Source organism: Marmota marmota, unplaced genomic scaffold (genome assembly GCF_001458135.2).
Source record: "Marmota marmota marmota unplaced genomic scaffold, marMar, whole genome shotgun sequence".
Classification (NCBI taxonomy): domain Eukaryota; kingdom Metazoa; phylum Chordata; class Mammalia; order Rodentia; family Sciuridae; genus Marmota; species Marmota marmota.
In genome coordinates this window covers 10,025,756-10,051,880 of record NW_025999944.1, presented here as the reverse complement: position 1 = coordinate 10,051,880, position 26,125 = coordinate 10,025,756, and the positions used below count along the sequence as shown (strand labels likewise).

The 26,125-nt window shown below is 44.6% G+C and overlaps 1 protein-coding gene across 1 annotated transcript in view; it reads right to left on the bottom strand.

Moving 5' to 3' along the window:
- The window catches only part of Csgalnact1 (chondroitin sulfate N-acetylgalactosaminyltransferase 1), a 176,792-nt gene that overhangs the window by 27,155 nt on the left and 123,512 nt on the right, over nt 1-26,125 (bottom strand). Inside the window, exons 5-6 of the mRNA XM_015499536.2 lie at nt 17,279-17,495; nt 4,770-4,871 (exon numbers count right to left, since the gene is read on the bottom strand). Coding sequence (XP_015355022.1) covers nt 4,770-4,871; nt 17,279-17,495 — 319 coding nt within the window. The remainder of the gene's footprint in view (nt 1-4,769; nt 4,872-17,278; nt 17,496-26,125) is intronic.

Genomic DNA, 26,125 nt, shown 5'->3' with positions numbered 1-26,125 from the left:
AAAACTTCTCTTCCAAATTTTCTTTTAGGATGTCTGATGAAATCTTCCTGGGGGTATTTGTCAAATAAGTCACTTCAAAGGGCCTTGCACACTATGTCAAGGTCCCCCAAAACCACAACAAACCAACAGGCTATCATACCCACAATGGCAGAGCAGTGTCTAATTTCTAGTACCTAAGTTGTTCATGTGATTCCTCTGGAAGATGCCTTTGCAACCTCATGGCTGGACAAAGATGAACTTGCAATGTGTTAAAGGTCAACCCATGCTAATTTATCTACAAGTTATCATTTTTTAAGAATTTCCTGTTAGCTCCAACCAAATATCCACCTAGCCCAGTCTTTGTATCCCACAGATCACAAAGCATCACACATGGAACCGGTTCAAAGAGTTAGCTCTTGGGTTTCATCTCAAGCCTAGTGACTCAGAATTTCTGGAGTGGGATCCTAGGAATCCACATTTTAAAAAGTAACACCCATTATGCCAAAGTATATGAGAACCAATGAGCTCAGTTTTCATCTGAGATAATCTGAAGATGATAAAAATTCATAGATTAAGAATTGCATACTGAGAACTGATATGTATTATTTTCTATAGAAGAGGCTTATGCACATTTTAGCCACAGTCCTCACATAGGAATACGTCATATATTGTAATGCAGTTCATGCACGCACGTGACCACACACACACAAACACACACACAGGACTGTTCACTGAAATCAAAATTCCACGAAACAATATATGTCCTTATGACCTGTGATTCATTCTGATATTTTCTATCGTATTCTATTTCACTTTTTAAAAACATTGGACATATCCCACGAAATCAATTTCACAATCTTCTAATTAATTACAAACCAGAGTTTGCAAAACACTCATCTATTGTGGTGAGCCGTTCTAATTAGACCGTGGCCGCCATTAGAAGATGGTGCCGGCTTCCACTGTGGCCTGTGATAAACAACTCCTTTTATGGAGAATTGGCACGCAATCCCTTACCACCCTATGAGAAAGGTCCACGTGGCAGCTTAAGATTGGTATGCTGGAGGCTTTATTAGGCTGTGCTTGGGCGTGGCGGGCACGGGTCGCTAGAAGATGATACTTGAATCAAGGCCTGAATAAACTGCTGAAAGAAGAATCCTGTGTCGTGTTTTCCCTTGCCGGCGAGGGGTCGCGACAATCTATTGCAATCAACTGAAATGTAGAACCCATTTGAGGAAGTGTAAGCCTAGGAAGAGAGAGAGTCTAAAACACTGCAAATTAGTCATTAAACAAGGTTTTATTTTTAGATATTCTTAAAATGTATGCATTTAGCTGGATTTAGAACAGTTTAATCACAATACCAATCTCCAAATAAAATAAATTTCATTTACTCTGATTACAAATCTTATTACCTTCAACTAATAATTATGGGTTTTAGGAGGGGGCACCTAGGAATGAAAATTTGATTCTATGTAAAGACTGAGAGTCCTGGCCTTTACCGATGAGGTTCAACTCCAGGCTTTCCCACGTGCCAGGGGTGACAGCTGAGTAATAACCTCTGCAAGCCCCAGTCTCCTCACCCACAAAACAGGGCTAATAACAGCATCCATCTTAAAAGGTTGCTGTGAATATTAATTAATTCATGCAACTAATAATGATGCTATTATTATTCAAAAAGAAATTACCATCGAACAAAAATTTTAGCACCCTAAGAGAAATATAAATGTTCTTAAGGCCTCCCATATTAAGTTTACATAAAGATTTCAATTTGTCCAAATTTGCTAATTAACTGACATTCTTCTGCCCTTGAACAAAACATTTTCTATGTGTGGCAATGCACTCAATGTTGGCGTTACCAAGAGGCATGACATGCTATCATTTATTGAGCAGCTTATAATCTAGTTAGGGGAATAAAAAGAAATGTGTTTAGCATCCTATGCCAAGTGCCAAATAGAAGAGGTGCTGAAAGTGAGGATGGTCAGGCAGGAGAGAACTGAGACTTAGGGAAAGTTCTGTGGTGGGGCTTTGGTGGGGATGGCGGCAGGGCAGGGAGTACATGGAAAAGAGGGTGGAGGGAATCTCAAGAGGAAATTAATGGGAGTGAGGATAAAGGGGTGCTCTAGACCCCCAGTTTGACTGGAGAGTGCTAAGTGGTAAAGATGAGGTTAAATGCCAGAGCCAATTTGCAAGATTTATCTGGAAGGTGGAGTTTGGTGCAACTGCCCAGAGCTCTGGGGATTCCCATGAAAATCATCTGATCAATCCAACACCATGGGGATACACCCCAAATCATCTACACTAGACATCAACTATCCACAGAAATAGGATATGAACACAGAAAAATGAGGCTCAAATTAATTTTGCAAAAGTTTGTGTAGCATTCATTACTTTAAAGTACCAATCAACTCTTTCATCCAAAGTTCTTTGTATGTCGTAAACTGATCTCTGGATGTTTTCTAAGGTTTTGGACAAACCATCCCTACCATTCAAATGAATTCACTTCTCTTGTTCTGATTCTGTGCATTCTTTGTTCACCAAGCAACCTTCTGGTTGAGAATTCTGCTCGCTGGGTAACTTGGCACGGAGAAAAATCCCTTGATAAAATTATTTAAGCATTCTAGTCACTGGAAAGGGCATTTCCCATAACGTGTTGAAACGAGCCTTCTACATATTCAACAGACTAAGTGTAACCATCAGAAAATGTCTGAACACTCTTTGATGTGCTGAAAAGGTGCCAGACCTCATAGGACGGAGCTTGTCATTGCTGGCTGCACTGCAAAGTCACCTTGAGAGCTACTTATAATACACTGGAATGGGGCAGCTGGCTGCAGTGAAGGGCGCGGCCCCAGGTACAGCACTTCCTTCCCCTGGAGTGGTTCCCAGTCAAGGATGCACTTTTGAATCATCTGGGAAACTTAAAAGAACCGATGTCTAGGAATGGATTTTGGCAGAGATGTTGAAACCTAGCTACTGGGCAGAGGACAAGAATTCTATCATTTATGCTCTTCATTCCTACGCAGAGATGAGAAGGATATTGCAACACATTGGAGTATAGAGATTTCTATTTTACTTTCATATAGGATACTCAGTTATTTTCTTCTATTTGATCTCCTTGAAACATGGACCTTAATTAACTTTAGGCTGTTAACTACTTTTATAATCTTAAAAACCCCTGTTGCTTTAGGGGTCAGCAAATTTTTCCTGTAAAGGACCATATAGTAAATGGTTTATGTTTTTTAATAGTTTTGGTTATAGCTACTCAATTCTGCCTGCAGTTGTACTGCAAAGCAGCCATAAATAATATGTAAACAAACTGAATGTGCCTGTATTCTTTTAAAACTTCACAAAAACAGGTGGCCAAATTTGACCTTTGAGCTACAGTTGGTGTCCTTTGCTTTATAATGTTTGAAGAACTTTAATTAGCATTCTGATCTTGTGTCCTTTAATACAAAACTACTAACAAGCATGAAAATCAACACTAAATGCTCTCAATCCTGCAATCTTATCCTTCCATATCCATTATCATGTGACCATATACCAGTAATAACAGAGGGTCCTGATTATATCTAAGCAAGGTGGACCTATTCAGACTATTTCTGACACTGAGTACTGCTGACCACCCTCAAAGCTTCATGTATTTGTAGAAACTACTTGCACAATCACTCAACTAAGCCCTACAAACCTCAGTGACCAATCAAAGGGGAGCATGGTAGTGCCATTGGTACATGATGGGCCATTTATTTTGTTAGTGAAAAAATCCATTGGTATGGTTTAGATATAAGGTGTCCCCAAAAGCTCATGTGTGAGACAAAACAAGAAAGTTTGGAGGTGGAATGATTGGGTTATGAGTTTTAACCCAATCAATGCATGAATGTCCTCAAAGGATTCACTGGGAGGTAACTGTGGGCAAGTGGGGTGTGGATGGAGGAGGTGGGTCCCTTGGGGGCATGCCTTTGGGGTATATATTTTGTTTCCTGGTGAGAGGAGAAGTCTCTCTCTGCTTCCTGGTGCCATGTCCTGAGCTGCTTTCCCCTGCCACACTCTTCTGCCATGATGTTCTGCCACACCCTAAGCCCACAGCCATGGAGCCAGTCATCTAAAGGCTGAGATCTCTGAGACTGTGAGCCCCCAAATAAACTTCCTTGTCAGGTCTTTTGGTCACAGTGGCAGGAAAGCTGACTAAAACATCCATCTGTGCTGCTCTGGAATACAGGTATTCCCCCTCAACTGATCAGCGAAATGTAAATACACAACCTAGGTCTTAAAGTTTTGGTTAAACCATTTCTGTTCGACTGAATTTCTGTTCTGGCTTCCCCTTAGCATCTCTGAATGCATAAGAAACGGTAGGCAAAAGGGTGAGACCGCTTGCTACACAGGCAAGCTCTGAGCACAGATATCACCGTGGCCTTCTAAGCCAGGGCAGAAATAGAGCTTGGTGCACAGCTGAGCTCTCCCTAAATCCTGCTCTGCACAGTGCAAGTTCTGAATATGTGGTGCAGAGTGACCACCTCCAGTCATGCTGCAGCTCACAGAAGCCTCTGCTGCCCACTCTGCTGCTCAGTACAGTTCATCTCCTCTGCCAAAATCCTCACCCCTGCCTGATAAAGACCAGTGTCAGACAGGGTGGCCTCCTGGGGAAGGAGGCTCTGGGTTTCCCTATACCTGGCCAGCGACCAGTCTCCCAGTTTGCCCAGTGTTAAGGAAAATAAAACTAAGCAGAAGTTTCAGCGTGGGGTGTGTATTTGTGAGCTCGGTTACCATGACTCCTGGTCCCAGCTCCAGATGGTACTCACTTGGAAGTGTTTTCGAGTATCCCTTTGACTTCATTCATTTCTTCTTTCCCAAAGTAAACAACAGTGAGGTGAATTCTCCCATCCTGCTGGATACACATCTCCCTGGAAGACAAAAGGATGTCTGTTTCCTGTTTTCACATCAACAGGCAAGGCACAAATACTACTTCTTTTTTTTTTTTGTAAAGAACAAAAGGGTTTTGAAGGCGACTAAGTAAACTTCCAGAAGAGAAGGGATGGGAAACCAAGTCAGTTCTAGTTGGCCATCCCATTTCCGGAATTTGCATTTATCTTACTAGGAAAACAAGGAAATTTAAATATGCAGATCTGACAAATCAAAACTCAGATGCAAAGCATGATAGGTCCAAATTGCCATATGCTTAATCCCACTGGGGCCACACTGTGTCACATGGGGTTCTTAACCCCATAAGAAGTCTACCAAGTAAAAAAGATACGGATTCTGTGTTGCAGACAAAAAGCTAACTTCTAAGAAGACAAGACTAGAATGTTTGTAAACATTCTAGCTTCTTTCCTTGTGTGCCTCCACCCAAAAGCTCTTCGGCTGAGGGTTTACTCCATACATACATGTGTGGGTGTAAATGTGTGTATATTTGTATGTATGTGCATATATGTGAATATGTGTGTAAAGAGGTTTCTATATGTACATATGAATAATTTTTCAGGTATTTTCTAGAAGCAAATTCCATAAAGATTCTACTGGCGAGATGGTATTTTGTGATATTCTGATATTTTGCATTGTCCTTACATTTTGTTCTTTTTGTCTCTGTGTTGATCACTTTCCTTAACCCCCTCCCCCAAATAATCTACATCATAGATTTTCAGAAATCTCTGAGCTATAGTTACAGAGGTCAGATTAGTCAATGGTTTTTATATTGCCTTCAAGAAGGAGTGAGAACCTTCCTGGAGTTGCTGGTAGAAATCCAAAGCAATAGAAAGGGTGGTTCTTGCCCTCAAAAAACCTACTTGGAAAGTAAAATGAGCTCAAATGAAATAATCGGGCACCTCTGGGCACTGGTAAAAAGAATATGGGATTCAGGAAGCATGGCAAGTCATAGGGGCTGGAACGGCTGGGCCCTGAAGGGCGTCCACTGAAGTTCATAAAGGCAGCGAGAAGGACGGGAATTCAATGGAAGAACTGTCAGGGAAGATGATGCTAAACTGGGCAAGGGGCATGCAGGCCCACCTTGGCGGCAGGCGTGGGTCTGACAATTCTGTTTCTTTCCTGTGAAGAAAGGAAGGCGCTGTCTTGGGAATTCAGGATGATGGTGGAGATCTCAAAAGCAGGTGAGGAACTAGGAACAGAGGCCTGGGTGCGACTGCGTGCTTCAAAAGTGAGAGCTCCCTTGTAGCCACGGTCTCTGCTGACTGAATCTTCACCGACCAACAAAAAGTCTCTGTACAAAAAAGATCCCTTTGGCAAATGTGCCAGATAATGCTTGAAGTTCCTTTGCCAGGGTGGAAGAAAGGCGTGCACACAGGGCCAAGCACAGGAAAAACCGTGCTTCAGAATTATGTGTGCAGCTGGAAAACGCCCATCCCAGAATCAGGAGGAGAGTGTCACCCGCTGAATAAAGGCATTCACACAGGGCACAGTGGTGCATGCCCTAATCCCAGCCACTGAGGAGGCTGGGGCAGGAGGACCTCAAGTTCAAGGCCAGCCTGGGCAACTTTGTCTGTCTCAAAAAAAATAAGGACTAAGGATGTAGCTCACTGGTACAGCGCCCTGGGTTCAATCCCCAGAACCCAAAACAAAAACAAAAAAGCCTTCTCAGTTTTCCAGTAATATCTTTGCTGTGTTCCTCTCTGGCATTTTAAAATCCATTCAAGGCACTTCCTGTTTTTAAGAAAAGTGACCTTGACACTTCCTGACCAAGTGAGGCTTTCAGAAAAGGCCAAGCAGAATTTGCTGAGCAGTCTCCATCCAGGCCATCCCAGCATTCACCTGTTCTTTCCTCCACACACTCAACAACCGTTTGTGGACAACACACCACGCGCCGAACTCCCCATCAGGAAATCCTAAAAAATGAGTAAGACGTGTGTGTCCTTCTCAAGTTCTCCACCTACTATGCACAATGAAGCTTGCCACTGGAGAGCAGTGGCCGCCCAGGGAACACAGGCCGGCCCTGAGCAGACAGGGCTCCCTCCCTGTCTGATGCCGTTTTTCAAAACCATTCTCACTCGACTCCATCCCCTAGAAAGATGTGTGTGAGAAAGACAGTGAGAGAGAGAGAGAGAGAGAGAGAGAGAGAGAGAGAAGGTGGGGTGATGGTATATGTGGGTGTGTCTTTGTTTTGAGGGAAAGGTTCAAAAGTTAAGTAGGACAGATGAGAGGAAGGAAAGTGTCATCCACAGCCTAGACAGACTCCTGGCTTTGTGCTGTGCATTATTTTCACCTGGGCACAGGCTGCCTGGATCCCCCTAGGTGACTTCCATGACTCTGTGAGCATGTCTTCCGAGATGCCAGAGCAGAGCTGCATGCAAAGCCTTCAGGACCCTCTCAGGAGCTGCGGCCTCCAGGGCCCCTGTGTGGGAGGGCTCCATACTGACTTCTGCTTCTGCTCACTCCGCGGCTCCACTGGACATTCCCGTATCTTAACCTGGAAGCTGCACATCTTGTTTCTGTTTCATAAAGACCTTATCTTTTTTTTTTTTCTGGAAAATAGCAGTTCTTCTCCCCCAGGATATTTTAGCACAGATTGCTCAGACTAATTAAGATAAATTTTCAGTCAGAACATGTACTGCAGTCACTTATATACACCTATGCTTCTCATTCCCAAGAGGCTCAGAGCACCTCATGCCCCAGAGGAGGGGTGAGGGACCCTCGTTCAGTCCTTCATGTGGAGGTGAGAAACCAGTTCCAAGGACTATGGAGGCAGCTGGAGCATAAGGCAGTTTTCCCAAGGACCAGCCTGGATCTCATCCGCCCAGGTCACCTTAGCAGTATGAGACATGTGACAGCTCAGGTCTTGCTGTCCAGGACTCCACCGCTAAGCTGAGAGGTTTGTGTGGCCAGATGGAGGGCAGAGGAAGCCTCAATAAAATCCCAAATACAAACTGGGAATTGATGGTTCCACCTGATTCCTGAGATGGAAATCAGTCAGGTGTGACTGGCAGATCTGGGGGACTGGACACCCACTGATCTCAGACCCATTTGGAGTTGTGCCCTTAGGGGACAACTCATCCTAACAGGGGTTTCTCTAACTCAGCACCATGGACAGTCTGGTGATTCCCTACTGTGGTTGGGGCTTTCCTGTGCATTACAGGATGTTCCCCCATGTCCCTGGCCCTTGCCAACAGCCTGCCAGTAGCATCACCCCAACCCAGTTGTGACAACTGAAATCTCCAGACCTTGCCAGCAGTCCCAGGTTGGGAGGCTGCAAAATGGCCTCCGTTCTGAACCACTATCTTAAGGAGGAATCAGGCTCAGTAACAACATCTCATTAGTCAAAGGGGTAGAGACTGTAGGAATGATGCCCATCCCAGAGCCTGTCCTGCACCCCAGCTCATTCTTGGGAACACTCATGCGAGTCCTAGGAAGAGATGGAGCTACTAAAATCTCAGACGCTTTCTTTTCAGAACTGAGGGGTGTTGGGAGCCAAAGCCAGGGGAATAAATGCTGGCACAGTGGAGGTGCCGGAGGTAGGTATGGTGGTGGTGGCAGCCTCTGTGGCCTTGGTGAATGCTAACAACTTTGGCTACCATTGCAAGCAGGGAATGCAGTGCTTGCAGTGATCCCTGGGTAGCAGGGGAGGTGAACTTATGTTTGGACCCTGTCAGGCATCCCAGGGGACACCTAGGAAGACTGCAAAGAGCACAGAAGGTTGGGGATCTGCCATAGCAGGTAAGAGAGAAGGAAAACCGCTGGGGATGTCTGTCCTATAGGAAAACATGGTGCTAGGGTTTGGATGTTGTTTCCAAGGGTTCATGTGGAAGTTAGTTCCGTGTGATGTTGGGAGAGTGATGTTGGGAGATGGCAGAACTTTTAAGTGATGAGTAGGTGTAAGGAAATTAGGTCACTGGGACTGCTGCCCTTGGAAGGAAACTGATTTTGTTTTGGGTGGACCCTGGTTAGTTCTTGCAAGAGGATTGTTATAAAAGAGCGAGTCTGGCTTCTGATCTCACCATGAGCTCTTTCCCAGCCACTCCTACCACCATGCCATTTGCCACGAGAATCTCATCGGAAGTGGAGCCAGTGCCAGCACCTTGAACCTCTAAAACTGTGACCTACATCTCTTTTCTTTATATAATACTCAGTCTTAGGTATTTTTATAGCAATGGATATTAGACTAAAACACACAAATTCAATAATAAACATTCAGTGAGTCCCTGTGCATAATTCTCATTGAAATAAGATTTAAAAAGGATGATTCTGTGTGGTCTTTGAAGGGGGACAGCCACCTAAGTTTGCTGATAGAAAATCCCTTGTTCCCAGCAAACTGGGACAACTGGTCACCTTACCTACCTCAGGAGCATCTCAGCTTATCACAGGAATGGACAGCTGAACAGTTATAGTTAATCCTGAAGGAGTAACTCAGTAACAGGTATCACGAGGCAGCAGGATGCAGAGGAGGAAAGGTTAATTTCTGGTGAGTGACAGCGGGAGGGCATCAGGAAGAGGGAGCATCCTGGCTGAGCCTTGACAGGTGAGAAGGCCCCCACAGGTGGGGAGGAGCAGAGAAAGGCTTTCACAGCCCAGAAAAGGCACAGCAGCAAGTAAATCACATCACTGTTCTTTTCAAAGTCAATTTTCGACTCCAATGTGTCAGGTATGAGAAGAAAATCTATCTAGGCTTTAAGGAGTGTCCCTTCAAATGAAATGATAAATACTAGCCCGTCAGTTCCAAACTCTACCTATGGTCTGCTCTGGCAACAGGAGGAAAAGTGCTTGGCCACACAGGGATTGGAAATGAGCAACAGGGACATCGCTGGAGGGGAACAGCAACTGGGGCCTTCTGAAATCTGTTTAAGAAACAAGAAGGAGCATTATCCCTTGGGTTTGTTGTATTCTTCTGCTCTCCTTGTGTCATGATGAATTAATACATTATTATACTCTCCTATTATTTGAGTAGTCTGATCACTGGTAAGAAATGAGAGTGAATTCTGACTCTCAACCAAGCAAATGAGACCTGATTGCCTGTTTTAGAATAGAAAACAAGATAATTTTACAACTGTCCATTTTTTTTAGAGTTGGATAGATGTTTCTATCTGACCTGCGACTTGAATTAAACCAAGACCGACTTCTGTTAAGCCTCCAAAGACAAAGCTTTATCCAAACAAGGTGCCTGATCCAGCTCAGTGTTTCTCAAACACAGTAGCTATACAAACTTCCTGGAGCTACACTGGTATATGAATAGAGGGCCCAGTGTATAGGGGTATAACCAGGTATGGGGCCTGGGTAAGGTAGATGGCTGTATCATGCGAAGTCGGTTACTTCCCTTTTACTGGGAACCCACCTTTAGCGCAACTCAATGCTTGATGACCTGGGGCCTATCACCTAAACTGGCCCAGCCAAATGCTCAAGCCTTATTTGAATCCGAGATTTTACAATTAGTGCTTTACATTTTCCCCCAGAAATTTCCAGAACCATCTTAAAGGTTCTAGGCCAATAAGGGATAAATTCAAGTAAAATACTTTTATAAGATTGCATTAATCTATCATAAAGGCCTTGAGAAGAATGAGAACCCAGACAGAGGGAGAACATGAAAACAAAAATAATCTGCCCAGTCTGAGGAGGAACCCAGCAAAATAAAATAGGTTCTCAGCTGGAAGTAGTCAAAATAAAAAGCGAGCAAAGTTGAAATGAATAAATAAATGTCTTTTTTTTTTTTACAAAATCACAAAGAATATTTTATAGTATAATACTTCTTTTTTATAATCTTGGAGAGGCTCAGATAAAGATCTAAAGAAAATCTATAGCTTTGAGATTATGAGATTCTTCCTGTTATGAAACAAAACACACAACACAATAATGGATCAACTTAAATTCTATCACATGGAAGCTGAGAGAAACCCGGTAGCCAAAAACAAGTGAGACCGTAGTTTTGAAGGCAAAGAGGAGGAGGAAGGGGGAGGGGAAGGTAAAGTAGTGGGAGGGGGAGGGAAAGGAGGAGGAGAAGGAGGAGGAGGAGGAGGAGAAAGAAGAGCAGGGAGGTTTAAGCCAGTACTCTACCGATCAAAATGGCAGCACATACAAACAGGACTTAGATTTGCAGCAAGCCCCACTAGGGGAGCCCACTGCATTCCTGGCCACAGGTAGAGGAGTCCTAGGATCCCAGGTGAGGGCGGTGGGACATTCATGGGAAAGGCAATGGAAGGTGGCATCTGTGTGGTTCCCCCATGGGACAGGAAGACAACAGAAAGGGTGCAGGAGTCTGCTTTAGTGACCAGCCACCTGATCCCCAGGACCAGAGATGGGGCCATACACTGTGTATGCAGCCTGGGGACACCAGGAGCAAAGTCCTCCTCATTGCTCTCGAGGGGTGCAGCGGGTGGGGTTTTTATTCTTACTCAGGGAGATGAAAATACTGAAGCTTCAGTGTCATGATTTTTGTAAATCCTAGAAATGTCATTCATGGCGTTCATTACCTCTTAAAAATGACCCTTCGGGGGGCCGAGGTTGTGGCTCAGTGGTAGGGAGCTTGCCTAGCATGCGTGAGGCACTGGGATTGATCCCCAGCACCACATACAAATAGAATAAAGGTATTGTGTCCATCTACAGCTAAAAATATATTTTTTTAAAAAATGACCCTTCGTTCCATTGCTAAGAAACAAACTTGTCTCACTTAACAACTGTCAGGCTTCTTCTCATTGAGTAAGTACTAAGGGCTGAAGTAAAGTAGCCTTTGTTTTCCTTTTTCTTGTCTGCGGGGAAGTACAAAACCTGCCATTCTGTCAAGTCTTGATGGTTTCCATTAGTTCCCAGGGACACTTATCCCCTTCCCATTTTGTGATTGAGCCCCTGACCACTGACTTTCATAAAAATGATTTTTAAATTTGTATTTTCATAAATGCAAATAATTTTAAGATCGGTGACCATGACTGTAATAAGGCAACAATGAGAATAAATACTTTAGTACTTCATATACCCAGGAATCCATTTTGTCCCCAAGGCACACAGTTCTGGAGCTTGAAAACTTGGCCTTCTATTCCCGGCAGAGTTCACCCCAGGCAGGCCATCACCCGAGGTGAGCCATTTTTATAGACTCAGCCTTCCCAGGGGCCGTGCTGAATCTCACGACCAGGCCTGCTCTCTGGGAATTCCAGGTTCCACATTCGTTATTTCTGGACAAGAACAAACGCAGACGTGTTGTTCTAAGTCTTAGCCACGTGAGTCTCTTGTAGATGAATGACAAGGGAATTTATGCTGAAGTCAAAGGCCTAAAGCTCCCTGTTGCGCTCAGCAGAGAGCTGCCTGGGGCCCAATCTGGGCCAACATTTTCACTTTATAGAAAGGGCTACAGCTGAGGTGCATGAAGTGACACGAAAGATTCCTCAGCCAAGGGCTGTTGATGCTTGAAAGGTGATACCTAGGAAGGATGATGCTTTAAATAACCAATCTCAAATAGTGGTAACTGCAAGCCATTTGCCAAAATTAGTGGAAAATGTCAAAAATCTGGCCACCAATAAATAATCCAGTGGAAAGGATGCTCTCTTTTGCCACCAAATTTCACAAAGAGGAGGCCAAGGAAGGACATGGAAGGTTCTATTGTAGCCTCCTGTGGCTTCAGCTTCAGGCGCTGCCCCCAGAAGGGGTGTGTGTGAGTGTGACATCCAGGAGGAAGCCTGATGGCTGAGGAGGTGCCAAGGCAGCCCTGGAGCATCAGGGAGACCACAGGAATCCCGATATCCCACCCCAGGACCCGGGTACCACCAGCAGCAGGAAGAGCCACGGCAGATTCTGTTTTTTTTTTTTTTTTAACATTGCAAGGAAAGTAAGGGGGCTCTACCTTAGTCATGCGCTGTGAACCAACCCCTGCAAAAATAAGTGGATTTGAGAGAAGCAAAGGAAAAAAAGAGAATTGCATGTACTCAGAATCCTTTGTCAGAGCAGGAAGAGAAGGGCTGGGACACAATGAGAGCCAACTATCTATTTGCTATGTCTCTTCCCCATGCCCCACAGGATCATTCAGGGAAGAGCCCAAACTTTTTTTTTTTTCCTCTTTTTTTGACTTGTAGAAGTGGAGAGCATATTGAAGACAGAGTGAGAGAAGAGAGGGAAACAAACAGGGCTGACTTTTTCGGAAGTTCCAGCCCTCACCTGAGAGCCTGCTGTGCCAGCCAAACACACCGCACCCCAGGAAAAAGGATGCACCTCCAACCAGACCAGTGAGCCTGGCACAGCTCACATGTCCATCCCAGGGACTCCTCGCCATCACCCACTCATTCCCACCGTGAACAGAACAATATTCTGTCCTCAGAAGGCAACTGGGAGCGGATGCAAACGGCTCTGATCAAGATGAGGAGGGAGCCCAGGAGAATGCACTCAAACCATGTCAGAGCAAACAGGAAGCCGGTCGCCCTGCACAGGACTCAGAGGAAAGATGGAAAGAAACACCATGGCAACCGAACCCCGGGGGGTCTGAACACAATTAAAGGAAAAACCTGAGATTTAAGGAAGAAACAGAACTCAAAGCAAATGAAAGTGTTGCCTTGCAAGAAAACATAACTCAGAAGAAAATTCCTTACAAGTGTTTTACCCTTTTTACAAAAATGTGAATTTGATTAAAAAAAAAAAAGATCAAAGAGGAAATGATAAAAACTAAAAGGCACATTATGTACTCAGGAAATAAATCAATAGCCAAAATAAACAGAAGTATTAAGTTGGAAACAGCAAGGTACAGAATGAATACATCAGAAAATCAAATTACTGACATAAAGGGAGGGCTTAAGTGAACGCAGATAAAAGCCTGAGACATTGAAAATCAGGGAGACGCTAATAAAGGGAGATCCTGAAGTAGGCAATTGTGCCCAGCACAGAACCCAATAAATGAAGAAGTACTTGAAAACAGAACACCGGAAAAGTCTCCCAGAAATGAAGGAACCCACAAAACAACCAAGCCCACTCTATTCCAGGCAAATGGCTAGAATAACTGGAACTGAGATAAGATAGATCCTAATTAACTTATTATGATTCCAGACTACAGAGGGATCTTCAGGCCACCAGGCAAAAGTCAGGCATTTGCAAGAGAGACAAAAGAAAGCTCCAAGTCCCAAGAAAGTGTGCCCTAGGAACTTCCAGTCAGCCAAGCTATCTTTCTCCTACCAACATCCCAGGCAGAGATCCTGGCTCAGGCACGGGTGACCCTTCTCCAAAAACATCCTTGTCCATGGAACAGAGCTGAATAGGGAGCAGGAATGGAGATGCTATTGTGAGGAGACTGGATGAATACACTAAAGCTACTTAAATACAGAACCCTGCTTTACAAAACAGGATGTGAAGGTTGCAAACTCAGACAAGATCAAAACAATGGATGGCTAACAGAAATTGGAAGATGGAACACAGAGAAAGCATAGATGGTGCTGATTTCCTTTTCTTACTGCAATTTTTTAGACAATCCAGTCTAAAATTAAAATATGTCATAAAAAATACACAGTCATGCCAAATTTTCATTTTGTTTTGTCAAATACACAGTCATTCCAAACTTTGGTTTTGTTTTTGATTTGCAAAATCACTTTATTTTTAAACTTTAGAAGGATCACTTAGGTACTAATATCTCTTACAGTAAAGAGATGTTTTCTTAATGTTCAGCAATTTCTTCTGTTATGCTTCAGATTCTCTTCTATAAATTTAAGAAAGGTAAAATTTGATTATTTAATTAGAGATAGAATGTAGAGTATATCTCATGTCACATTAGAGGATTCCTAGCTAGCAAGCTATTGGTCTGTCTATAGAGAAAGAAAGGTGCTTGGAATGGTGTTCAACTAATGTTAATAATAGTTAGTTCTAGACCTGGAGTCACTTTGTAAACAATTTATTCTCTATTGCTTAAACATCTTATACCAGCCAAGGATCACTTCTATAAACTAGAAATTCATGTTTAAATTAAAAAAGCAAAACCAATTTTCATCAAAATGTAAAACCTAGGGAAACTACATAAAAAGTTATAGAACAGATAAAAAAGAAAGAAATGCAGATCATTCACAGTGTCCTCCTCAGCATCAGCCAGTTCCTAGTTTCCAATCTCGGGTAGGAAAGGACATCATAAAGACAGGGTCAAATATTTGACAAATAGCCCATTGTCATTTTCTCCCAGTAATCCATGATCATGATATCTGCATCTAAATATTTAGTTGATCAGAATTTACTTTGTTTTTTGGTGTGAAATAAGAATTAATTTTTTTCCTGCTGTTTAGTTAGTTGTCGTAACGCCACGTCATGAACAATCCCTTCTTCGTGATTTGCGATGCCACCTTTGCTAAGTTATTAACTGGAGTTAAACAGCGGCAGGTATTCACCTCCCACATCCCAGTGGACTCAGAAGCCCTGGACTGCAGAGCCAACTCCAGCTTGGCCTCCTGCCCAGTGCCATCTGCTCAGGGAGCCTCTCTAGCCTGAATCCCCAGCAGCCTGTTCTGCCCAGTGGGTTCTACTTTCTATGAAGACAGTTTCCATACCTGGAATTCCTCTTCTCACCTCTTACATCTGGATAGTGTGTCTGGGACATGTGACAGGTTCTCAAAACATCCTATCTGAGAAACAGTCTTTCCTCTGACCACTTTGTGCAGCTGAGGACACATGATCAGTAAAAGTCAGGAAATGAGGCCCCGGGTTTTTGTGTGTTTCGTAAACATTCGCTAACATTACATTTCACTTTGCCATCTCTGTCCTGGAGACCCATAAGTGATTACTTTTACTTTTCTCAATAATACTTCCCTTCTACTTTTCTTCCTATGTTTAATGAGTTGCAATTCTTGTGACATGAAGGAAACAGCTAGGCAGATGTAACCTAGAGAATCCTGCCATTTCAGGTCTCCTGAGGGCTCCACTGAGGAGCAGCTTTGTGTTGAAACTGGTCCTAGGTATGGGCACACCAGCTGCTATGAGTAATGCTACTATTTGATGCCCAGGGCTGACCACAGGGTCACTGGTTCCTAGGACATCATGTTTAATCAGCCAGTGGCACCTGCTATTCCAACACAGAAACACCACAGGAAGGTGGAAAGAAGCTCAAACACATAAACCCCTCAGTCAGAACCAGGAACAAGGAGAACTGCTACACCTGGAGAAGACAAGGGAGGGTGTGGCAGCTTTCTTCAAATGCCTGAAAGGTTGTGATGTTGAAGAGGCAATGGATTTGTTCAGTCATTTCCCCAGATGCTAGAACTAGACTCACTGCGGGGAAATTACAAGGCAGCAGACTTGAGGTCCAAACAATCAAGTGCTTGCTGTCCAGAGCTGGTCTGGACAGAGTCAGCTTGTGAGGTGGTCGTCTGGAACTCACCCTCCAAACCATAGGTTGTGGGTGCTGTCGAAGGATTCTGAATTAAGGAGAATTGGACTAAATGACCTCAAAGGTCTCTTTTAAGAGTATTTTATCCTGATTTAAAATAAATGAGTTAAATATAAATGAATTACCATTTAAATTTTAAAAACCCAGCATATTTACAGATTTTGAGAGGTACCAACCACATTCTCATAGGGAACATGACTGCATTTAACAATGTGACTGTAATGATAAAAGATTAAAAATCAGCTTGATCTTCTGTGATTAGATAATATGATAGATAAAATTATATTCTACCTTTAAAATCAGCAGACTAAATATGTTAGCTGGTTTACCTCAGTCAATCCATGAATTTGGGCCATAAAAGCTTATTAGACCCAGAGTGAAGGGCTTTAAGTCAGACATGAAAACTATCTCAGAGCATCTGAGAACAAAACCTCACTTAGTCTTATTGAGTAGCTATAAAAACGAATGCTTGAAGCCTTCCTGGCTTGGTTCTAAGCTTAATCTCTTAGAGGATAAAGCTTAGAATAAAAAGCAGTTTCTGATTCATCCCCTCCCAGGGGTAGCTAGAGCCGGACAGTAGGACAGTACTGAAGTCAGCCCTCCACTGCGCAAGGGCCTGGGCCAGCAAGGGTTCAGTGTCGACAAAGGCTCTGTCACCAGCCAGCTCCTCCCTGCTCCTTAGGATGTAGAATGTCACCCTCTCACCTTTGAGAGTCTTATTTCCTGCTGTCCCCAAGCAAGAGCACATACTCCTGTCAGAACTGAACACAAAGGGCACGGGGTCATCTTTGGAGGCGCTGATGAAAACCCGTCCTTCCTAATTTTCACTTCTGAAGGTAAATGTGCTTATCCGGGGATTTTTCTCATTGTGTTGGGGAAACACAAATACCAGTGATAAACTTCATACGAAGAAGACAGAGTTGAACAGCCAGAGAAAGGGGCCTTTGTACCTGGCAGGGGAAAGGGAGGGGGTGACAGGACGTGACCTCAGCATTCTGACGCACTGTTCCAGGGGAGATAAACGTGTGCAAACAAACCAACCTGAAGTTCTGCATGAACTGCCGGAACTTGTCCACTCTTTTGGCGAGTGGCACGATGACATTGATGAGCGTGTTGGCCATGTTGAGTTTCTCTTTCTTCACTTTGATGATGGGGCCAAAGGGCCGAAACAAGACCAGTCGTCTGAACTCGTGCTTGCTGTCCCCTCTGAAGGTGAGCTCATACAGCGTGCCTTTGTCCCTTTCTGTCCTGTAGATCCCTGTTAACACAAAGACAAGGAAAGACCGTTTCAAGAATTATTCTTGCTGCTGAGTTCATTTTTTTTTTTTTTTGGTAATGGAGACCTCGCACAAAATGCCTTTAAAAACTAATATTGAATCTCTACAATTATTAGAAAATTTCAAAATGCTCCAAATTATAAATACCAAGAGAAACCCAAATGCCATCAATTCAGAAAACCCAGTTGCAAAGACTTCAGGAAAAACATGGGGAAAAGCATATAATGCTCTGTACAAAACTATATTTATATTATTCAGAGGCATTCACAAAAGGACTGCTAGGAAATATGCCAGAATAAGACTGATTGTGATGTAGAGTGGGATGTGTTTTTTCTTTTCTGCTATTATTCACATTTTCTGCAATATGATTAGAAGAAGATAAAAATGATTATGTTTATTTAATTTAAAATGTATGTGTTATAATTATCTCTTAGGAATTATGGCCATTTCAAATACATTGACCACAGTGATCTATTCAGGGCATCGTGGAGGAGCTCAGGGCTGGACCTGTGGGCTATGTGGCCCTTTGGAAGCTTCTGGAAGCATCAAAGCAGATTACATATGGGGTACTCAGTGTGACCAGCAGACATATCCTATTTAGCTTCACATCTTCCTTCCTGCCCCTGAGCAGCGTGGCTCAAGGCTTCACAGCACATACACTCAAGCCAGAAGTCCTGGGCTCAATCTTAGCCCCACAGATTTCTTGTATAAAATCACAAACTTTCTGTGCCTCATTTTCCCCACAGTTTGCTGCGCAGGGTATGTGCTTTGATACATGTCGACAATGGTGCATGGCACACAGTAGGCCCTCAATAAATGTTGGCTACCATCTTTCCCCTCCCTTCTTCTGCAGCCCTACTGTGACAGGGCACAATCAGAAGACACAGAAGCAGAAGAGATGGCAGTTTGTGTTCCCTTCAAACTGTGTCCCACCCTAGGCCACCGTGACTGAAACTCCACCAAGTGTGGCTTGTCAGCTCCAATCTCAGGAGGAGCCTCTCCGCAGCCCACATGATACAACTTCCCTGCCCAAAGACCTTAATGTCTAGGTTCCAGTTTCTTCCTAAGATCATCAGTTATGGGAGTTTTCTTAAAGTCAGAAAAAATAAGGAAAACTAGTCACATTAAAAAAATCACCAGAGAGCTTTTATCCTTGACATCTTCTGCTCCCTGTCTCCTTCTTCCTCTTAATCTCATTGGCTGAGAATGCACCTTCCAGTCTCTGAGTAGCTACAGAAATAAATCTGCAGGGAAAAATGTCTGCCTATGGTGAGTCACTGGTTGTCCCATGGCTCATCAACCCCTTCTCTTTCCTTCCTCATTCCCCCTCTTCCCTTCTTCGGTGGGAACTATACCTCTTCACAAACGTCGCCAGGTTCTCGTCTCTGTTCTTTGCCTCATAGGGGCTTTTCACCCTCCAGCCCTGGTCTTTCAGCTCTTTGATCTTCGTGAGGTTGGGTGAGAAGAGCCAGGTGCTGTGTATGCTCAAGGTGGCTTCCTACCCCACAGCTGTCCCACGGGCCCACCCAAAGACACAGAGGCATAATCCACTGGCTGTCAGCATGGTGATGGAAGGACCCTGGTGCCGAAGGACAAAGACTCAGTCCTCTTTGGAAGCCTTAGCTGGTTCCTTGGGAAACAGGGCACACTGCTCAACTGCCTTCAAAGTCAGGGAGGCTGAGAGGGTTCTACTTGGCTGATGTTGGAAAGGAATTCAGAGTCTTCCAGAGATGGAAGGGAAAAGATTTATTTCTCTGGAAGCTCACAGGACTTCTTTGAAAACATTAAGTGGTTCCCTTCAAAGTCTGTTAATTCTTTCAGGCAATTAGTTCCCATTGAGGAAACAGGCTCTTTCCCCAGCTCTAATGATGACCAGAGCAGCTGGTCATCAACTCCCAGGAACCAAAGGAGGCTGGGCTGAGTCAGAGGAGTCCCAGCGGGTCACAGAGGGCAGAGCCGCACAACTGAAACCGGCCTGCCCGGTCGGGTCTGCACCTTGTCAAGCTTCTCCCACGCCACGTCAGCTGCACGGCTTCTCCTTTCACTAACGACACAGGCAAAGGATGCAGGTGGGCCAGGGGTTTTTTTTTTTTTCCAACTGACCCCTCTTCTTTCTCAGCATCAGGCAAAGAATCATCAGCTTTTAAAAATCTACATCCACAGAATTGAAAACACAGATAGCAGTGTATTCAAATCCGTCTCAAGAGATAGACACCTATTTATAAAGGACCCAGAGAATGCAATAAATGTTATGAATAGCAATTCCTGTAACTGTGGCCTGCAAGTGGTCTTTTGAAGCCCCACACATCATCAGCCCAGGGTGACAGTGATCCCAGTCTGCACAGCTGTGGTGACTAGTGGCTCTGAGCGAGGGAGGCCCCCCCATTAGGATGGCCACAACACCGTTTGAACTGCTTTCTCACTACCTTCCACAAATTGTGCCTTGAAACAGTTGTTACATCAACTTTTGAGTATGTTTCCCCATACTCTAATTATTTTAATTATGTCTTATCAATCTGATTTGAGATTCCCTTAATTGCATCTCTTTTAAAGATAAGTTATTTAAAACAGTCCACCAACGCCCACACCCCGCCACCACACCCACACTTACACACTTAGACACCTGCACAGAGAAAGTCCTCCCAGGTGGTCTGCTACGAACACAAAGGACAGCACCTAAAGGAATTCTTTTGCTTCCTGAATCTTTATTTTAGTGGTGGGAACTCAAAGGAACAGAAAGGAAACAGACAGATGCATTAGCATTCGGGGTGGCCTTCTAGTCTTCGAGCTGGCATGCACTCATGGCAAACACAAAGCGGGTCAGCCACGCCAACACTTTCGTAATATTTTATAGGATAATATTATTTTATGCACTAGACAAATGAAAGATCAAAATAAGAACTTTGTAGCAAGCTTGGATCTTCTTCAGACACCCTAACTGGCACCTCTTTTCCTTTCCCTCCCTCCATAGATACAGTGAGCCTGTGGGGCCACCCTTGGAGAAACTGGAGCCCTGTGCACTGCTGGTGGGAATGTAAAGTGGCTGAGCTACTGTAGAAACAGCCTGGCAGTTAGCTCCTCAAAAAGTTAAACCCACGTTCAGAGCCACATTATTCACAAAAGCTAAAAGACAGAAGCAACACGAACTTCCATCAACAGATGAATAGACAAACAAAATGCAGCATATGCATACAATGGAATACTATTTGATCTTAAAAAGAAATGAAATTCTTCTAATTTCTACAAGAATTCATGTCCTTGAAGACACTGTGCTAAGTGAAATAAGCTAGGGGATTAATTAAGCCAGGGGTTGCGGGGAGCAGGGCATGGGAAGCTAGTGTTTAATGAGCGTGGAGGTTTTATGTGGGGAGAGGAAAATGTTCTAGAGATGGATAGGGTGTTGGTAGCACAACAATGTGAAGCTCCCGAACATAACCAAACTCGACACTTAAAAATGGTTAATGGTCAATTTTATGAAAGGCACATTTTCCTCCCTCCGTAACTGCCCTCCTGTGGAAAGGCCTGGCACTTTCTCAGAGACACGCATACCCCACTAGTCTCCTTGTCCCCCCTCTGAGACTGCTCTTCCCACTTTGGGAAGATGCCCACAGTAGTCTCAATCCAAAGTTGTCCATCCTCCTCCTGACACTGTGTCTCACAGCATTTAAACTTTTTTGTCCTGAACCACTGGTTTTGGTACTTGAGAACATCAAAGGACCTTGAATTACCAGACAGGCCCACTGAAATCAGAGAAGCTGTGATTTCCCCACTTCCACCTGCCTGGTTACTGACTGGTGGAACAGTGCCTGGCTCAAGAATTTACTCCCCAGCGTCACCCTTCACATGCAGCACTGAATCCAGAACACAGAAGAGAAGCAGCAACCTGGAAAGAGCTTTTGAGAAGTCAGGATAGACAGAATAAAGTCTGCAGTGAAGCCCGTGGTACTGGGCTTGCTGGCCCACATCTAAGCCTCCCATGGACCTTTACAGCTTTTGCTTTTACTTACTATATAATCTTGACAGTTGTCAAATGAGTTATCTGTAAAATGCTGCAAGTAGTAAATTTGAAAGGGGGGATTTTCAGGGGAGATGGAGATATTTCCCAAAAGAAAAAGAATATATTTGTCCCTGAGTACCTATGGGGAATTGGTTCCAGGATCCCCCGAGCATCTCTAAATCCAAGGAGGATGCTCACATCGCTTCCATAAATGGCATAGGATTTGCATATAACTTACATACATCCTTCCATATACTTTCAATCCTCTCTAGGTTGCTTACAATAGCTATTACAAGGTAAATTCTATATCAATAGTTGTTATACTCTATTGTTTAGGGAATAATGATGAGAAAAAAGTCTATATGCTTTCAGTACAGATGTAAATGTTTTTGAACATGTTCAATGCAAGGTTGGCTGAATCCTGGATGCAGAACCCATGGATATGGAGGGCTGACTGTCTCTGGGAAAAGAATAACTATAACAAGCAGAAATGCTGATAGAAATAAACCGTGACAGGCAAACTCCTGATAGCAGGACAGGAGGCAGAACATTATTTTAAAAAATTATCTGGGTTCATTTAATATTAAAAACACCCCACTCATGTAAATTGTCCTTGAAGACATCCTTGAAGGAGCACACACCTGCTTGCTCTGTGATTCTGGAAGAGCATATTCTGCTGACCTTTTTTTCAGGAAGAGAAAGAAGTAAGTATGTGAGAAAGATTTTATTCCCCTCCCCCCCAAAAAAAGTACTTTTTTAAAACTATGGTGCTTCAGTTACTTAGAAAGTTTTGCCTAGATTGTTATGTCTCGATCCCAGGCCACCAGATAAATGAGGCATCATTACAGTGCTGTCACTTGCCAGCTCTGATGTCGCAGATCAATAGTAGACACATGGTATTTGTGAAAGCAATGAACAGACTGCCATGGATCCCCAGGGTCAGGTGCTAAAAAGTCAACAAGCAATCAAGGAGCCCCACAATGCAGCTTTTGCTTGTTGGCTGGGTCATGGAATGTCCCTTACTCTCAGGCCATATCCTCACTCAAATTTAACCCTGTTTACCACGGAGAATTTCTTTCTTTCTTTTCTTTTTCTTTCTTTCTTTTATTCTTTCTTTCTTTCTTTCTTTTTCTTTTCTTTTTTTTGTACTGGGGATTGACATCAGGGCACTTAACCACTGAGCCACATCCCTGTCTCTTTTAATTTTTTATTTAGAGTCAGGGTCCCACTAAGTTGCTTGGGGCCTCGCTAAGTTGCTGAGACTGGCTTTGAACTTGCAATCCCCTGCCTCAGCCTCCCAAGCTGCTGGGACTACAGGTGTGCACCATGGCACATAGCTCTGAGAATTTCTTTCACTGGATAAAAAATGGTTGAGCCCACTGTACTTGCTGAGGTGATTCATAAATGATCTTTTCTCACTTCCATAGACTGCATTCGGTGTGTGCTTGTTCCTGTCATTGATCTGAGCAGACAAACCCAATATTTAGCTCTTACTCTGTTAGAAACTTCTACGAACCTCACTTATTTAGAGCTCCTTCTTACTCCATCACTAGTATTAGCAGTCGACTTTCTTTCCCCCACCCCACAAAACTACAACGTACCTATCACCTCACAAAGGCCTCGGGGATATCTAACAATAAGTAGGAACCGAAGGCATGTAGGATTCTGGAGCTGCAGTGGGCTGGGCTCCTCACAGGTGACCTGCCAGCCCCACATCATCCATTTTCAAGTGATGCGATTAGTTTTATCCTTGATATTTCTGGTGGCTACCAGTATTAATTCCCGCAGATCACGTTCTATATTAGAGGTGCAGAGATGAACAAGATAAAATAGCGGGGCTTTCAGAATTCACGTTCTAGGGAAGAACACACAAAGGTAAGCAAGACAGCACGAGTAATCTGGTAAGCACCTCCCAGAGTCAGCCCCAGTGAACAGACGGGGAGGCTGCGCCCACCTGGTAGAGGGTCTGGGTGGTTAGGTAGAAGATGTCTCACCAGAACTGAATACTGAGTGGCTGTTTGCGGGGCCTATAAAATCAGAGAGTCCAGGCCAAGGAGGACAATGGCGTAGGTGAAGCTGCTGGAAACAACAACAACAAACGAACACCAACCAGCTGGATGGGTTTGGCCGACTTGCAGCAGTGCAGCAGGCTGGGTGCAGTAGGTAGGTGTGGGAGATGAGCCTGAGGTCAGGGGCGGCCATGCCACCTGGGCCAGCTAAGTCATCCTCACAGGTGTGACTTGGTCCCAGCGCACAAGAGCACCAGGTGGTTTAACAGGCAGGATGAGGCGAGAGGAGGATCACATCCCAGCAGGGCAGAGCGTGGGCGGATGACAGGATGTGAGCTCAGAGCAAGGAGGAAGGAGTCACCGGGTGCAGCAGGAAATGACAAGGGCCTGAGCCAGGATGGTAGCAGTGGAGATAAGGGGAAGGGGGAAGAGGCTGGTTAGAGAGCTTGGTCAGAATGTGGTTAGAGACTGGTCGTCAGCAGAGGGAAAGGGAAGGATGTGGGGGTGACTCCAGCGGCAGGTGAGAAAGGGGATGGGCATCAAGGTCTGCATATGCTGATTTGAGGTTTGCAGTCAGCAGACAGAACTTTTTAAACATAGATTTGGGCATTCCCACCAAACAAATTGGAGCTGTGGGTACGGGTGAGATCCACCAGGGAGGGTCTGTAGACCAAGAAGGAGGCCAGTGCGCTCAAGATCTGTCTGCACTCCTACGTTCACTGGACGTTATTCACAAGAGCCAAGATGTGGAAGCAATCTCAGTGTCCTTCAACAGGATGGATAAAGAAAATGTGGTGTGTACAAACACGGCAGAATACGACTCAGCCTTTAAAAAGGAAGAAATTCTGTCATTTGTGACAGCATGAGTGGAGTTGGAAGCATTATGCTAAATGAAATCAGCTAAACACAGAAAGACCAATATTGCATGGAATCTAAAACAATCGAATTCACAGAAGCAGAGAGTGGAAAGGTAGTTCTCAGGGGCTAGGAGGCTGGGGGGGGGAATGGGAAAAAGGAAGCTGCTGGTTAAAGGGTATAAAATCTCAGAGAAGAGGAACAATCTAGCAGCATTGTGTGGTGACCACAGTCAACAACAACGCATCGTGTATTTCAAAATTGCTATCATAATTTTTTTTAACATTCTCATCACGGGAAAAAAATAAATTGATGAGACGATGGATATGTTGATTTGCTCAATTGAATCTTTACGTTCAACACTGTGTAGTTTATACAAAGATGAACACATCGCATTATTCACCACAGCATACATAATTTCTATTTGATAGACTGATGGATGCCCAGATAGCTGGGTGATACTTTCTAAGTAAGATGGAAGAGAGTTTGGGTGCAGGCCTGGTTATACCAACCCTCCAGGTACAGAGGGCAAAGGAGACTGAGAAGTCCCAGGGACAGGAGGACTCAGAGGCAGAGGACTGCGGTGTCAGGGAGCCCAGTGAGGAACACGGGATTGCTTAACAGTGCCAAGCAGTGAATCACGGCTCAAAAAGATGGGGAGACACTGGCCTGATGGATGGGGCAAGGTGCTTCAGGGTCTTCCCAATAAGGCTTCAGAGAAGCATCAGGACGCGAGCCAGGCAAGGGCGCATTTGAAAGTGGATGGAGACCAGGCGCAGCCGGCAGCCATGAATTAAGTGCTTCTCTTTCATTTCCTTGCAGCTGTCAAGTTTCTTCTTGCCGGAGGACCTGCCCTTGGCCAGGGGTTTCCCCTGGGTCCTCGCATGGCTGGATCCTTCCCACCAAGTAGGTGGCAACTCAAATGCCACCTCCTCAGAGAGGCCTCTCTACTCTCACTCCTGAACCCCTCACCCCCACCCCAGTCACTTGTCTCCCCTTTCAGGTCACCCCTTTCTAGTCTCCTTAGAGCCCACTATCTGAGTGTGTTTACCTACCGACCTACCCACCTATTATGTTCCCTCCACTGGAAAGTCAGCTCCGTGGAAACCAGAATGTTTATCCTGAGACTCCAGTGTGTACTGGCTGCACAGAAGGGAGGGAGGGAGGGGGGCAGGGAGAAGAAACTGAAGGTGCTGGACGGACGGAAAAGGGAATGGACACCACAGGTTAGAAGGTAAGGAAGTCATGGCTGACAGAGTGCGGTCTCTTTTAAAAAACTGGAAGGGGAACCATAATTCCTTTCAATGCTGAGAGGAAGGAACAAACAGAAGTGGACAATGAGAACTCATGAACAGATGGAAGGAGGGAGTGAGAGGTGGATGGATCTACAGCCCGGGAAGGACTTGGAGTGGACAGGGAGAGTCATCTGGTCCCCAAAACAGCACAGGAGAAGGAGAACAGGGATTCAGAGTTTGAAGCCACAGAGGGAGGGCTTAAGGATGGAATGAGGGGCCTGACAGGAGCACGGGAGGTCTGGGATGGCGGCGGTGGAGAAAGGTAGGTGGACCTGTGGAAGAATGCAGAGAAGCATTGCCAAATAACCCCAGATGAGATGCCCCTGGGCTGGGCCGTCTCCACTGACATCTGCACACTCAGCAGCCCTTCTCCAGTCACTGGAAGAGCTCAGATGAAGGAGGAGACAAGAAGGTGGACCAGTGATCCAGGGATGAGCACCACAGGACAGGTGTGG